The 14,086-nt window shown below is 45.6% G+C and overlaps 1 protein-coding gene across 4 annotated transcripts in view; it reads left to right on the top strand.

Moving 5' to 3' along the window:
* The window catches only part of GSDME (gasdermin E), a 58,345-nt gene extending 45,009 nt beyond the window's left edge, over positions 1-13,336 (top strand). For 3 of the 4 annotated variants that reach the window (XM_050785434.1, XM_050785435.1, XM_050785436.1), the window contains exons 6-10: positions 1,274-1,438; positions 3,471-3,598; positions 5,362-5,554; positions 8,635-8,708; positions 12,134-13,335. In XM_050785434.1, the coding sequence (XP_050641391.1) occupies positions 1,274-1,438; positions 3,471-3,598; positions 5,362-5,554; positions 8,635-8,708; positions 12,134-12,364 (791 nt within the window). In that variant the 3' untranslated portion in view covers positions 12,365-13,335. Of the gene's footprint in view, positions 1-1,273; positions 1,439-3,470; positions 3,599-5,361; positions 5,555-8,634; positions 8,709-12,133 lie in introns of all 4 variants that reach the window. The other variant, XM_050785437.1, reaches the window with a different exon arrangement.
* Positions 13,337-14,086: the final 750 nt, after the last annotated feature.

Raw genomic sequence — 14,086 nt, 5'->3', positions numbered from 1 at the left:
TAAATTTTTTTGTAGAGACGGGGTCTCGCTATGTTGCTGCTCTCAAACTCCTGAGCTCAAGCAGTCTGCCTGCCTCAGCCTCCCAAAGTGTTGGCATTACAGGCATGAGCCACCATGCCTGGCCCTTTTTATTATTTAAAAAACTTTATTGCCTAGAGTGGTGGCTCACACCTGTAATCCCAGCACTTTGGGAGGCTAAGGCAGGTGGATCACTTGAGGTCAGCCTGGCCAACATAGTGAAACCCCATCTCTACTAAAAATACAAAAATTAGCCAGGTGTGGTGGCAGGCGCCTATAATACCAGCTACTCGGGAGAGTGAGAGAGGAGAATCGCTTGGACCCAGGAAATGGAGATTGTAGTAAGCCGAGATTGCACCACTGCACTCCAGCCTGGATGACAGAGCAAGACTCCTCAAAAAAACAAAAAACCACCAAAACAAAAAAACCTTTTTATTATGGACATTTCCCACATGTTCAAAAGTAGAGATAATAAGGTAGTGGGCTCCCATGTGCCCACCATCCAGCTTCAGTGACTAGGGCAATTCATGTTTTAGCCATAACTTCACCATCTCCTTCCTCTCCTGCTGGATTATTTTGAAGCAAATCCTAGGCATTATATTGTTTCATCTATAAATATTTTAGTACCTTGAAATATGGCTTTTGAAAAAAAGACTAGTTTTGCCTTCATAGAAAGATTCATAGAGAATGTATTCTTTTGTGTTTGCCATTGTTCACTCAACATGTTTGTGAAATTCATTCATATAACTGCAGACATCAGTATTTCATTTTTTATTGCTGTGTATTATTCCATGTATTAATACAGAAACACTGATTTCTTAAAAACATACTCATATAACTACTTGGCCACCTAAATGTATTGGCAATAATTTTTAAATATGATCAGTGTTCAGATTTTCCTAGTTGTTTTATGCATGTCAGGTTTCATTTGTCTGTTTAGAATCAGTTTGTTCAAATCAGGATAAAATAATATTTCCAATGTTTTAAGGATTGCATCTGGCCTGTTCACAGACTATGTATTAGGGAGCTTTATGTAAGAACAGCCATTTCTCTATTTGTTGGAAGTGGCTGGGCTTTTGGTCAAGCAACATAGTGTGTGTAGGGATTGAGTTTTATGGGGAAGATGGATGGGTCCTCTGCTCCACTCTAAGTTAGGTCTAAGATGTGCCATCAAGGCTGGGCTGACCCTGTCCAGACTTGTTGGCACATCTTAGCTTCAACTTTACGTAACTTGTCCTCTTCTTCTGCACTACAGAATTCTGCCTTCTCCGAGGGAAACAAGGTGGCTTCGAGAACAAGAGGAGAATTGACTCTGTCTACCTGGACCCCCTGGTCTTTCGAGAGTTTGCATTCATAGACATGCCAGATGCTGCGCATGGGATATCTTCCCAGGATGGACCACTAAGTGTTTTAAAGCAAGGTATTGCTAGTAGGGCAGGAGTGGACAGTTGAGGGCCCACTGAGCTCTGTATCCCAAGAGGTGGTTTGGCCTTCAGCATCAGTGACCCCTCAGTGACTCTCAGAAAACATGAGAAGAGAGGTGATACCACCGAGGCCCAGTCCACTTGGCAGGACTCACCTCGGTTGGATCTTAGGGAGCCCCAGGTTGTGGGTGCTGTATTTTAGGAAGGGAGGGGAGAATGACCCTCCACAGGGCAGGGGTTGGAGACTGAGGTAGTCAGGGGCTTGGCATTTTTCTTTCATTGTAAGCACAGAAGCCCTGTTGACTACTAAGAAAAGCTCATCAGCTGTGAGGATGGAGAACCCAAGTTTTGCATCTGTTTTGTTATATTCTGGGCTTCATTGTCAAGACAAGCAACGCTTTGTCAGCCTTGCAAAATGCTCTCTTGGAGGCTCTTTATCCACATGGCATGGGCTGCATGGCACCAAAGAGGAAGAGGGGCCATGCCCAGGATGTGCCTGCAGCAATTCCTTTTGCTCCTCACAGCGTATGGTGCTTTAGAAAGCTGGTTTCTTTTGTGGGGGGTGTGGGGGCGCAGCGTATAGGAGGAGATAGGCAAGGAAAAGGGGACACAAATAGGTGAGAGCTTAGCACAAAGAGCTAGGAACCGCTCAGGTTAGGGTTAGGGTTAGGGTCGCTCTGGCTTGGAGGGTAAGCACAGAAGTCCTGGTGACTACATCCGTGGAGCTTTGATGAGTCCCAAACCAGGGGATGCTTTTGTAGCAAAAATGTCAATATTTGAAGAAAAGACAACAAAGGCCCAATTTTAACATAAGGCTTTCCTATCCTGGCTTCCTTGAGATGGATAAGTGGGTGCAATTTTCAGCTGCCACTTAAAGGATTTTGTCATTGTGGGTTAGAACCACAGCACAGTGGCCCTACAGCCACTGGGGAGCAGAAGGCAGTCCCGTGCTGCAGCTTCCTTCTGTCCTGCCCACAGGCCCACCCTTTGAGTTGGCCTTTCTGGTCAGCCAGGGTGCAGTGGGAGCTGGATGTGCCAGGCAGGAGGAGGGTGGGGGCTGCCTGGTCTTTGTACCCTCAGAGACTGGACCGACCAGGACAGCTTCTGTCTTCAGGCGGGGACTGGCAAAGACATAGTTGTTTGTATAGCAGAGTTTTGAAATATGTTGGTTACTGACGTTCTGTGTTCCTCTGTGTGGGGCTTTATACAACTGCTAGTTGGAATTCTCCATCCTCATGGGTGGTACACTGATGTATTAGTGTGCATCCCTGCATATGAAACCTTTATCAAATCTTTAAAAATAAAATCTCCACTAGACTTAATTTACAGGAAGCTTGAGTATCTTAACCCCCCCCCCCAAAAAAAAACCCCCCCCAAAAAAAAAACACCAAAAAAAGAAGAAAGGAAAAGAGATTCTAAGGAGAGAGGCCCCTAAGCATCCTGCAGAGGCAACAGCTTTGGGGACTCAGTGCTCAGCTTGAGGACTTGTGAAGAAGCACAGGATAGAAAAAGAATAGCTGTGCTTGCGATGAAAATAGGGTGCCAGCCCTTTTAAAAGTGGGCATTAAATATTAAAGGATAGAAAATCTGCAATGTACTACAAGAAAGGACATGAAAAATAATGTATTTTGGAATTTGTATGGCTCTAAAGCATTGTAAAAGCACTGACTTATGTTTAGTAATTCAGCTTTGATAATTTACTTCCAGAGAAATCATGCTAAAGAGGAATTTAAATGACTTTTCCAGAAAATAATTGATTAGACTTAATGTTCAGTGAGTCATCAGAGAAGAGTGAAGCTTGAAATACAAAACTTGGCTTCCCTCTCTCTCTCTCCTCCCTCCCTTTGGTTATTGAAAAATATGCAGGGTGGTATGTAACTTGATGTTTATTTCTGAGTTCCATGACTGGTAATGCAGCTGGGAATATCCATGAAAGAACTGATGATTAGCTATAAAAAGCAGGAACTGCTGTCCGACGTTGTCAGATGTGCATCGTGGTCATGAGACTTGGGTGTGCTTTCTTTTCAGTGACCCCGCTCCTGGAGAGGAATTTCCATCCCTTTGTGGAGCTGCCTGAGCCACAACAGACAGCTTTGAGTGACATATTCCAGGCAGTCCTGTTTGATGATGAACTACTCATGGTCCTGGAACCAGTGGTGAGCCCCGGGACATCTCAAGGCAGTGTTTTCACCAGGGTTTTCTGGAACAGGGGATGGGCTAGACCTCCTGGGGCAAGGCGTTGAGGCAGGATGGAATTGTGTTAAGGGTTCCCCCACCTCCTTTTCTCCCTACAGCTGTCTCTTTTCTGACTCTTGGGTCCTGCGTTTTCTAAGTGCAGACAGGTAGTTGGCCTCAGGGGTAGAGGGAGGTAGGTGTTAGTTTCCTAGGGCTGCCTCAACAAAACTGAGGGCTTAAAAAACCAGCAATTTATTCTCATCGTTTTGGAGCCTGAAAGTCCAAAATCTAGGTGTCTGCAGGGCCACACTTCCCCCAGAGGATCTAGGAGAGAATTCTGCCTTGTCTCCTCCAGCTGCAGATGGCTCCTAGTGTTCTTGGCTTCAGGCAGCAGCACTCCAGCCTCTGCTCTGTCTCCACATGGGCTTCCCCTCTGTGTGTTTCTGTGTCTTCTCCTTTACTGTTATAAAGACACCATCATTGGATTTAGGGTCCACCCTAATCTAGGATGATCTCATTTGGATTTCCTTACTTTAATTACATCTGCAAAGACTAAGGTTCCAGGTAACATATGCTGGGGGCCGCTACTCAGACCACTGCAGGGGGTCGTGTGGTAGAATCTAGCAAGTCAACCTGTTTCATTTAGAACAGAGAGATAGGCTTTTGCACTGTTCTGTTTTGCAGCAGAAGGATATCCGGGGAGGTCAGATTCCTTAAGTCAACTCTTAGTTGTGCAAATGCTGACAGCCACACAAGCTGCCACCCCTCCAGCCACCCAGATTCTGCGTCCTCCCTTTCTTAAGGCTGAGGCTTTATAAACCTGATTTTGACTCTAGTTTTGTTTTTTGTTCTTTTGTTTTTCTATTCTATTATGCAGGGAGTTTGAAGAACTGATTTAATGCTTTATGGTTTCCAGGGGAGTGTTCATATTATTTTTCCTTCTTGAAATGAGATTGTGCCGAAAGAGCCTGGGTATCAGTGATGGAACCTGTTACTGAAACAGCCCCACGGACCAGGATATTTGCATTCTAGAGGGTGGGGAGCTCAGTTCCAGGGAGAACAGTTTCAAAAAGCCCACTGACTTCTACTTCCGAAAATAACTTCTTCCAAGAGCAAAATGTCAGGCCAGCACCCTGTGGAGAGAGCCTCAGCTGCCCTGTCAGATGCTGGAGAAGCAAGCTGTCTGGATGGTGGCGAGGGTGGGGTCCAGCTTTCAGATGACCGGCTCTGGACACCAAGGCTGTGGGTGGTGCAGAATTGGCAGGGTGGTCCTAGCTAACTGGCTCTCCAGCAGGATCGCCTCACTACACAGCAGGCCCTGTGGGGGCAGACGCAGCTGCCCAGTGCCCGGTGGGAACGTGGCCGGGGGCTGGAGCGCCTAGCTTAACACTTGAGAACCAAGACAGGACAACGCTTATACATCACCCTCCCCAGTTGTGTGTGTAACCACTTGTTTCTGGTCCCTGGCACTACCTGACAGACCCTGCCCTAGAAGGTTCTAGGCCACAGTTCCAGCAAGTATGCCCCCCACCCTTGCGAGCCAGGTTCAGCTTACTGTCCCTTCAGTGAAATGTAGCCCCACGGATGAGCAATTTCAGAATGTAGAGAAGAGCTGCGGGTGGTACTTTCCTTGGGGGACGGGTGTAAGGGCCGGGGCTTGTGTGTGCTGTGAGGAGAGGCCCCCGCTGTGGCGCTTGATCTCCAGCTGTCATGACCATCCCCCTTCTTCTCCCCTGCCCTACAGTGTGATGACCTGGTCAGCGGCCTCTCGCCCCCAATGGCGGTGCTGGGGGAGCTGAAGCTTCAGCAGCAGCAGGACCTTGAGGCCTTCCTGCAGCTAGTGGGGTGCAGCTTACACGGTGGGTGTCCAGGCCCCGAGGACACAGGCAGCAAGCAGCTCTTTATGACAGCCTACTTCCTGGTCAGTGCCCTCTCAGGTAAGGAGAAAAGGAGAAAATAAGAAAATGAAAGAAAAGGCTGCTGCTGGCTTTAAAATGCTTTGCCTACTATCTATGCTCCTGGGGACACAGGGTGGTAACTGTGGAAGATTTGGTACATACAGGTCTCTCCCTTCCGGGACAGGGAGGATAAGAGGCAGGAGGCTGATGGGAAACCACAGACTCGAGAGCCTTTCCATCCAGCACAAGCCTCCCCACTCTCCCGGAGGGCCCTTCTCCCTCCTCCCCCAGGGAAGGCCACAGTGGGTGACCCCTTGCCAACAAAAGCAAGCATCTCCCTGACAGGCTGTGGTTCACACTGGAGTCCCAGCAGAGCTGAGTGGCAGCAGCTTTCATTTGGCAACTGCTCTCCTCGAGCATTTCAGTCCTTCTGATCATCTTTGCAAACTTGTTATTCCCCACCCAGCGTGCCCCTGTCTGGGGCAAGGGGGCCACAGAGAGCATCCAACCATCCAATGTACTAGGCTGGGAGGCAGAGCTGTGGCTGGGCCCAGATCCATAGCTTCTGCACTGGTCCTGAAATGGCCTCCCAAGGGAGCAGCCATCCCGTTACTGTGGAACAATCTCTGCCACCTCTGTACCACTCCCATCCGGAACCTGCTATGCCAGAGCGCCTGTCAGGAGATGGGCATCCTTCACAAGGAAGCTGGGCTTCCTGTTCCCTCTCAGAAAAGCCAGTTGTGGCAAACCAGTCCCCACAGCTTCCCTTCATGGTGACATTAGTCAGGACACTTGGTTTCTGATACATTCAGGGTTCCTACCCAGCACCACACAGAAACAGACCCAGTAATCTTCAGTTTTTAAAGAATTCATATACCCCATTACTTACTGCAGCATTTCTATCAATAGGCTGGATCAGTGATGCCAAGTAGGTAACACAGGGCCAGCATCATGAATGCACCACAGTCCCCTTCTACTTGAGCCTAGACACAGCATCAAATTCTCTGCAACTGGCTGGGTGTTGTGGCCCACATCTGCAATCCTAGCGTTTTGGGAGGCTGAGGTAGGAGGATCACTTGAGCCCAGGAATTCCAGACCAGCCTAGGCAACATGGCAAGACCTCATCTGTACAAAAGATAAATTAGCCAGGCAGGGTGGTGTGTATCTCTGTAGTCCCAGCTACTTGAGAGGCTGTGGAGGATCGCTTGAGCCCAGGAATTCAAGGCTGCAGTGAACTATGATCATGCCACTGCAGTCCAACTTGAAAAAAAATCTCTGCAAGTTTGCACACAGGCAGCAGGCTACTCAGTTGACACATGATATGAGACTGACTTGCTGTTTCTGAATTGGAAACTCAAAGGTAGTGAAATCTTTAGGTGCAGCTGGCAGTCTCTAAATTTTTCAACCAATCCTGCCCTTTTTTATTTCTCTGAACTGTGATCTCATTTGTATGTCAGTCCCAGCGGAGGCCAGGCTGGCATAGAGCCCTTCCATTTGTGCTCTTGCTAATCCTCAGCCCTTCTGAGTTGATTTTTTTTCCCTCTTAGTATAATCTTCTCTCCTTAGAAACCGAGGAAAGTGCTAGAATAGAAAATAGGGTGGTCTTAGGTCCTCACACCAGTTTCTGGCTAATAGCTGTTTTCAGCACTTCAGTCCCACATGTGACCTGTTTCCTGGGAAGCTTCCTCCACCACTTCGTAACCTTAAGCAAGTCAAAAGGTCTGACCTCCTTGGACCCTATTTGTAAAACAGAATTGGTATATGGAAGAGCAATCAAAATAATTTCAGTTCAAGAAACATTTAACAAGCTTAGACTATGTTTTAGGCACTGCTAGGTAAATATCAAATCTTGGCCCTCCAGGAAATCAGAGTCAAGTAGTAAAATTGGTGGGTAAGCTTGGTAACTTAGATGCTGTTCTTTCATTCCTGTGCACCTAGCACCTAGTGTACCATGCTCAAGATAACGGCTAAATGAGTAATATGGGACTCAGGTATTTCCAAGAATAAGGGATGAGGATGATGGCTACCTGGGTCCCCGGAGCCATCCTAGAAAGTGAAGGCAGGGCAGCAATGGCAGATGAGATGGCTGGGGACAGAGGCTCAGCTGGATACGCTAGGCCACATAGCTTTCCGTCTTCATCTTCCTGCTTTGGGGTAAGAGACTACTTGAGAAACTGTGGATTTTCTCTTCAGACAAATGCACACACATTTTGAATACCACATTAGGTTCTCTGGCAGGAGCATCCCCCTAGGTGCTGCCCCACACCCTTAGTAGCCTACACTCTCTCTTGAGAATGAGCCATGGTCCGTTGTACCCTCTGGGGCACACCTCAACAACACATTGCCTTTTTTAGGCTGCTAATACATGGTGGGAACAACTGAGTTCCTAACCAGTCCCTCAGCTACCTGATTCAGCAGGTGACTCATTCTTTTTTGCCTTTTCAGCTCAAAGCTGAAAACCCCCAAGGGATTGTGGTCCTTTTAGGAACTCTGGGAGGTGTTTAATATCCACTTTGAGTAACACTGACCTGGTATTCCGTTCCCTGGGGCTTGGCAAGGGCCCTTCTGGTGCAGCCCCTAGCCTGGCACAGCTCTGCTCCAACCTTTCTACTGTTGCCAGACTGCATTTTCCTCCCCAAAATGATTGGTGACAGGGATAGAGCCCTTTATAGTTTACATAGTACTCTGACATATGCAAAAACAACACAACTATGTAAATGAGGAAACTGAAGCTCATAGAGGTGTACCTGAGGCTGCAGCCTGAATGCATGGAGGGGCTCAAATGTCACTCTTCTGTCACCAGATGGCAGGGTCTACTTTTCCATGCTGATTCCTTTCTTTCCCCCAGTCTGGGCAGTTCTTTCCATTTGGTAAATCGAATGTCAAGGAGTATCCTCTGTGGAATGCAGAGCTGGCAGCTGGGTTCCTACATCTGTTTTCTACAAGGTCTTTGCTGCCCATTTAGCACCGTTCATTCACTTACTCAACAACTGCTGGGTACCTCCCCTGCCTGGCTGGTGGGAAAGTACTAAAATATAAGTTAGGTGCCATCCAGGGGCTGGCTCTGTTCCCATGGACTTGTTTTTTTGGACTGTGACTGTGATTTTTGTCTCCTGCAGAAATGCCAGATAATGCAGCAGCTCTGCTGGGCACTTGCTGCAAACTCCAGATCATTCCCACACTGTGCCACTTGGTAAGTAACCTCCCAGATGGGACCTTAGAATAGATGGGAATGGGGAAATGATGAGGGGGTAGACATCCAACAGCCGATAAAACACCTCTAGCACTTCTCATCCACAACAGCTCTTCCAAGATAGATTAAATAACTATTGCTATTAACCCCACTTTTATACACATCCCACCCCCTGGGAAGACTGAGACAAAATGATTTGTCCAAATAACTTGTTAGCAGGTCCAGGACTCCATCCTTTAGACTCCAAATCTTATACTTTTCCCATTGTTTGGAGAGAATTTTGGCCAAGGTTTGGTGTTACATTACAATAAAGGGGCCTGACACCATATTATTTGCAATGGCAGTTTTGTGCTGAGACTGGTTTGATTGAGCTGTGCAGCAGATTCGCCAGGGAGGTATCCAGGACTGATCTGTCCCAGCGAGACATAGCTTCTTTCATCCACTTTTAGGAGTATCGTTAGCTTGGTGCCCTCTGGAAATGTCATTATAAGAGCATGAGTTAGTTAGGTAATGATGAGCTTAGCCCTAGAGAGTTAAGGTTAAGCTTTTCCTTTTTCAATTATAGATTGAGCCATTAGTAGAAAGAACCACCAATAGGTTGCCCTGAAGCCACCCTGATAGGGTAGCTAGTCTTGTGTAGCTTTTGCAGATGTTGCTCAGCCTGGGGCAGAGGACCTGAGCACACATGGTCTGACTATTTTAAGGCCTAATTACTAAAGTCCAAGGCCAACCTGCTATGTTGGCCCAAAGGATCATCTCTCAGAGCTCTGCTATCAGATCTGGGAAGCAGGTATTGGGGCAGACTGCCTAGATAGGACCCTGACATTTGGTACACATCTACTCTGGGAACACCGAGTAATGTGGTTGGTGCCTTTGTGCATAACAAAGACATCAGAAGACTATGCAGCATGGCATCATTCCAAGGAGCAGATCAGGTATCACTCACAACTGAAAGCTTCCACAGGCCCAGAGGAACCTGCATTCTTGTACACTGACTGCAAAAATGGAACTACTTGAAAATGTGCCAGCATGTGTGTCCTGGGCCAGCTGAGGGTAAAGGCTGGTGGCACAGTCTGGTTATGGAAACAATACATGTCATTATTCTAATTGTACGCAGTGACGAGCAAAACAACAGCTCTGCTTTCAGATCTCAGCTCCTCTTGCAGCAACTGAGTGCTCAGCATTTACTAAGTTAGTCCTTCCTAAGTATTTACAGACTCATCAACTGCAACTGAAGCAGGTAAAAAAGAAAATCCTGCCAAGCCCATGTTATCTAACCCCTTCTCTGACAAACTCACACCTAGCTGTCCTCCTCCCTGCAGATCAGCTCTAGGACATTTGTGTTACCCCCCAGGTTCTGCTCTGTTGGTGTTTCAAGAGCAGCAGCCAGAACACATTTGGAGTTCAGAATGGAAGGTATCCTGCTTTTGCACATTCTGCCTTTTGGCAGCTGCTCAACATAGTCAAAGACCTTCCTGGGTGTCTTCACATACCTCCCCTCAGATTTGCAATAGCTCTATTTAAGACATCAAGGTGTCTGCCTCCTCAAGGAATTTGAGTGTCATATTTCTTTAAGGGATTTACTTAAAACAGGGCACAAAATCTATCTGCAGCCCTGTCTTTTCTTGTCTAGTAGCCAGGGTAACTTTGAGAGGCTTTCTGAAGGGCTGTTGGGAGTACAGTGCCAGATACATTAACACATTTCCAAGAACTGGTGAAAGGGTGAGTTAGAATCAATAGCGAATGTTAACTTCACTCCACCACCCTCTGGGTCACTGTTACCCCCTTATACCTACAAATGCCTGTGGGCAAAGGGGGTGGTAGATATTTAGAGAAGCAAGCTGGATGCTGCGCAGCTGTCATCCGCCAGGTGTAAGGACAGGGAGCCTGCAATGCTGTTGACAGTCTCCAGCCTGCACCAGTGGGGCTCCTCCTCAAATCACTGGGTGTGATGCTGTGCTTACAGAGCAGGTCTAATCTACTCTCTAAAGCACAATCAGTAGTTTGCAGTCTGAGCCTAATGGTAACGTTAAGCCTGTGGTTACATTGTGTGAGTTGTATTTGGCAAATCTACGAGGTTCGTGAGGCTGATTTTGATAATAAACACACAAGTACTTTTACATTCCAGTGAGTGCTACCCTTCAGTCACCTGGACAAGCTGCACGACTTTCAGGATAGTCACCACTGCTCAGGACATTTCTGGAATGTTTTCTTTTGGATTCCCTTCAGATTTCTTAAAATTCAGGCATATTTTCTAGGCTTATTTCATTTTTAATTTGAAATTAGATCTTGAATGCCTGTTTCAAAATGAAATCTGCTGGCAAATTTTTAATTGCTGAAGATTTTCTTAAAAGTATTACAGGCACGGATCAAGACCCTAAAAGCAAATCAAATATTTCAAGTATGTGCTGAGCAGGTGGAACTAGAGCAGCATCCAAAGTGACCTCGGTGAAGAACACATTGAGTGTCTGCGTCATAGGCACGGCAGACGAGGTCCCTGCTCTCACGAGCAGCTTAGGGTTAAATAAGGGAAGGGGACTAAGTTTATGGATACACCATAATGGAGTAACATAAGGCTGAGTTCTGGGGTTGGGGGTAGATCGATGGAAAGGGATTGGGAAAGGCCCTCGATGTGGCATTTCAGCTGACAACTGAGTGACGAGAAAGGGAGATCAATAGGGAAGTTTGGAAGAAGGAATAGCAAGGGAAAAGGTTCTTGAGGCAGGAAGGATAATTATAAACTATGGTACCTACCTTTGAGGAGTTCATGCAAATATATAAGAAGTTCTGATATCTTCAGTGAATCAGAAACTTGGCATACTGCATATATGAGCAAAGTACATTCTGACGTTTCTAATGTACTGGAGTTAATGGAACTAGTAGAAAGTTCAGAGAGTAGGGATTCAGACAGAGGACACCAGGCAAACGGGATAGAATCAGGCCTGAATCAAATATATCATGTTACACCTCAAGGGTTTTCCTGCTGTATTTGGGTAATTTAAAAAACGACATAGTTGGCCAGGCGTGGTGGCTCATGTCTGTAATCCCAGCACTTTGGGAGGCCAAGGCGGGCGGATCACCTGAGGTCAGGAGATTGAGACCAGCCTGGCCAACATGGTGAAACCCGTCTCTACTAAAAATACAAAAATTAGCTGGGCGTGGTAGCGCGCCTGTAGTTCCAGCTACTTGGGAGGCTGAGGCAAAAGAATCGCTTAAACCCGGGAGGTAGAGGTTGCAGTGAGCCGAGATTGTGCCACTGCACTCCAGCCTGGATGACAGAGAAAGACTCTGTCTCAAAAAAAAAAAAAAAAAAAAAAAAAGACATAGCTTTTTTTCCCCCAGAATTACCTACAAGTGCATTACTATCCAATGTGGATTTTTAAAGAACATTTTTAAAGTGAATTTGTTTAAATGTGTCATTTCAGCTTCGTGTTCTGTCTGATGATGAAGTATCTGATCTTGAAGACCCAACCCTGGCTCCCCTGAAAGATACAGAAAGGTTTGGGATTGTGCAGCGCTTGTTTGCCTCAGCTGACATTAGCCTGGAGAGACTGAAGTCATCTGTGAAAGCTGTCATTCTGAAGGACTCTAAAGTCTTCCCACTACTTTGTATAGCCCTGAATGGACTCTGTGCTTTAGGCAGAGAACATTCATGATGTCATATGTGAACTAGAAGTACGTGTTATTGGCCAAGGCTGAGTATTTTTCAGAATTGTTAAAGGTCACATGCACGTTAAAAGTTGACCAATGAAATGAATTTACAAAACAGTTTAAGAAGTGGTGACATTTTGCATTATGAATGACCCGACTTCTAGCCACCAGGTACTCTTTAAACAGTTTTCCTTATCAGAGGCCCTCCTGTGCTGGTGAGCCAGCATCTGAGTTAGGTTCCAGCACCTAAAGAGCTGGGAGGGCTGAGAATTCTTAGCATACATTCAGACTTTTTTTCTGCACAATAAGTCCATCTGTCACTTGCATTCCACTTTCTTTGTTATACAGAAAGAGTCTGACCCTTTAATCCAAAAGTTCTTTTTACATTGTGACTGCTGTGGGAAGGCAATTTCTCTACACACAAGAGGCTGCGTTTTGGATGTGATGTATGCTATTTGATGACTGAAAATGAAAATGAACTGTAAATGCTCCTAGAGTATATTCTTCTGCTAAACAAAATTAAACTTTAAAAAATCTAATAGTAACACACCCCTGCTTGGGACCCTAGCTATATGCATTTTATGTGACCTTGCCATGCTCTGGTGAACATTCTATTTCTATGTCTAGCACATGTTGATTTCCTATTAAAGAAAACTTTGAACTGTGTCTATTTTGCTTTTTATTGTTTTGATGTTCTTCTATAAATAGCTTGGACTGGATCCCTGATTCCATAGACAGGATCTGAGCCACTGGGGATGAGGGGTAGCAGTTGTTGGAAACATATTATACAGCACCTATTTTTTCCCTGCAATATCATCCACTTATTCCCTTTCTTCCCTTCAGATTTTAATGTTAACAAGGAAGAATAAAACAAATAATCCTTTTGTCACCACTACTAAAAATGAGACTCTTTATGGAAATGCTTATATGTTGGGGGAGAGGCTATAAAGTGGCACATGGTGGCAGCAACTATACAGAAATGAACTTTATATACAAACTGGAAAGGAATATGCAAAAGTGAAAGCAATTGTGCTAAAATGGTGGCACTATACTGCCTTTTGTCTGATTTTCTGAAATAAGTAAAAAGAACAAACTGCAAACGAAGGTGTAATATGAATCTACTTGTGCAAAAAGATGTATATATGTTATCAATATGTATGGAAAATTTCATTTAAAGAGTTCGCATGAAATCTAACGGTGGCTCTTTGGGGAGAGAGCAACTTAGAGGTTGAGACAAGAGGCAGAGAAAGATTTTTTACCTTTCTATTCCTGCGAGAATTCTGTATGTCCTATCCTCCAAATTAAGAAACAGACGAAAATGAAAGACTTCAGATCGAAAGAAGCCATCCCAACAAGTCCCGAAAGTCTGGGTTACGTCAGTCAGGAATCTAGCTGTTTCACAACTGTTCTAAGACCAGCCAGTTGACATGCTGGATTGTGTTTTAAGAACTAGCTATTAAAAAGGAGGTAGCTTTATGCAACTACAGTTGTTCCCAGCCTCCCATTACTGCCAGGCATCTTAGCAGACACCTGTAGAGATGTGGGTCCAACAAGGCTAGGTGTGCTTGCAGTGAGGTGGAATTGGGCTTCCAAAGGTTTAAAAATATTTAATGAGGAAGTTGGAGATATCATATTTGGAGGTTTCTAACTGATAATATCTCCAACTTCTTCCTCATTAAATGTTTTTTAAAAAGTGCCCCTATTGACATTAAGAACCATACTTTTTT

Source organism: Macaca thibetana, chromosome 3, assembly GCF_024542745.1.
Source record: "Macaca thibetana thibetana isolate TM-01 chromosome 3, ASM2454274v1, whole genome shotgun sequence".
In the NCBI taxonomy this organism is placed as follows: domain Eukaryota; kingdom Metazoa; phylum Chordata; class Mammalia; order Primates; family Cercopithecidae; genus Macaca; species Macaca thibetana.
The sequence above is the reverse complement of the archived record's forward strand: the minus strand, read 5'-3'. Positions and strand labels throughout refer to the sequence as shown.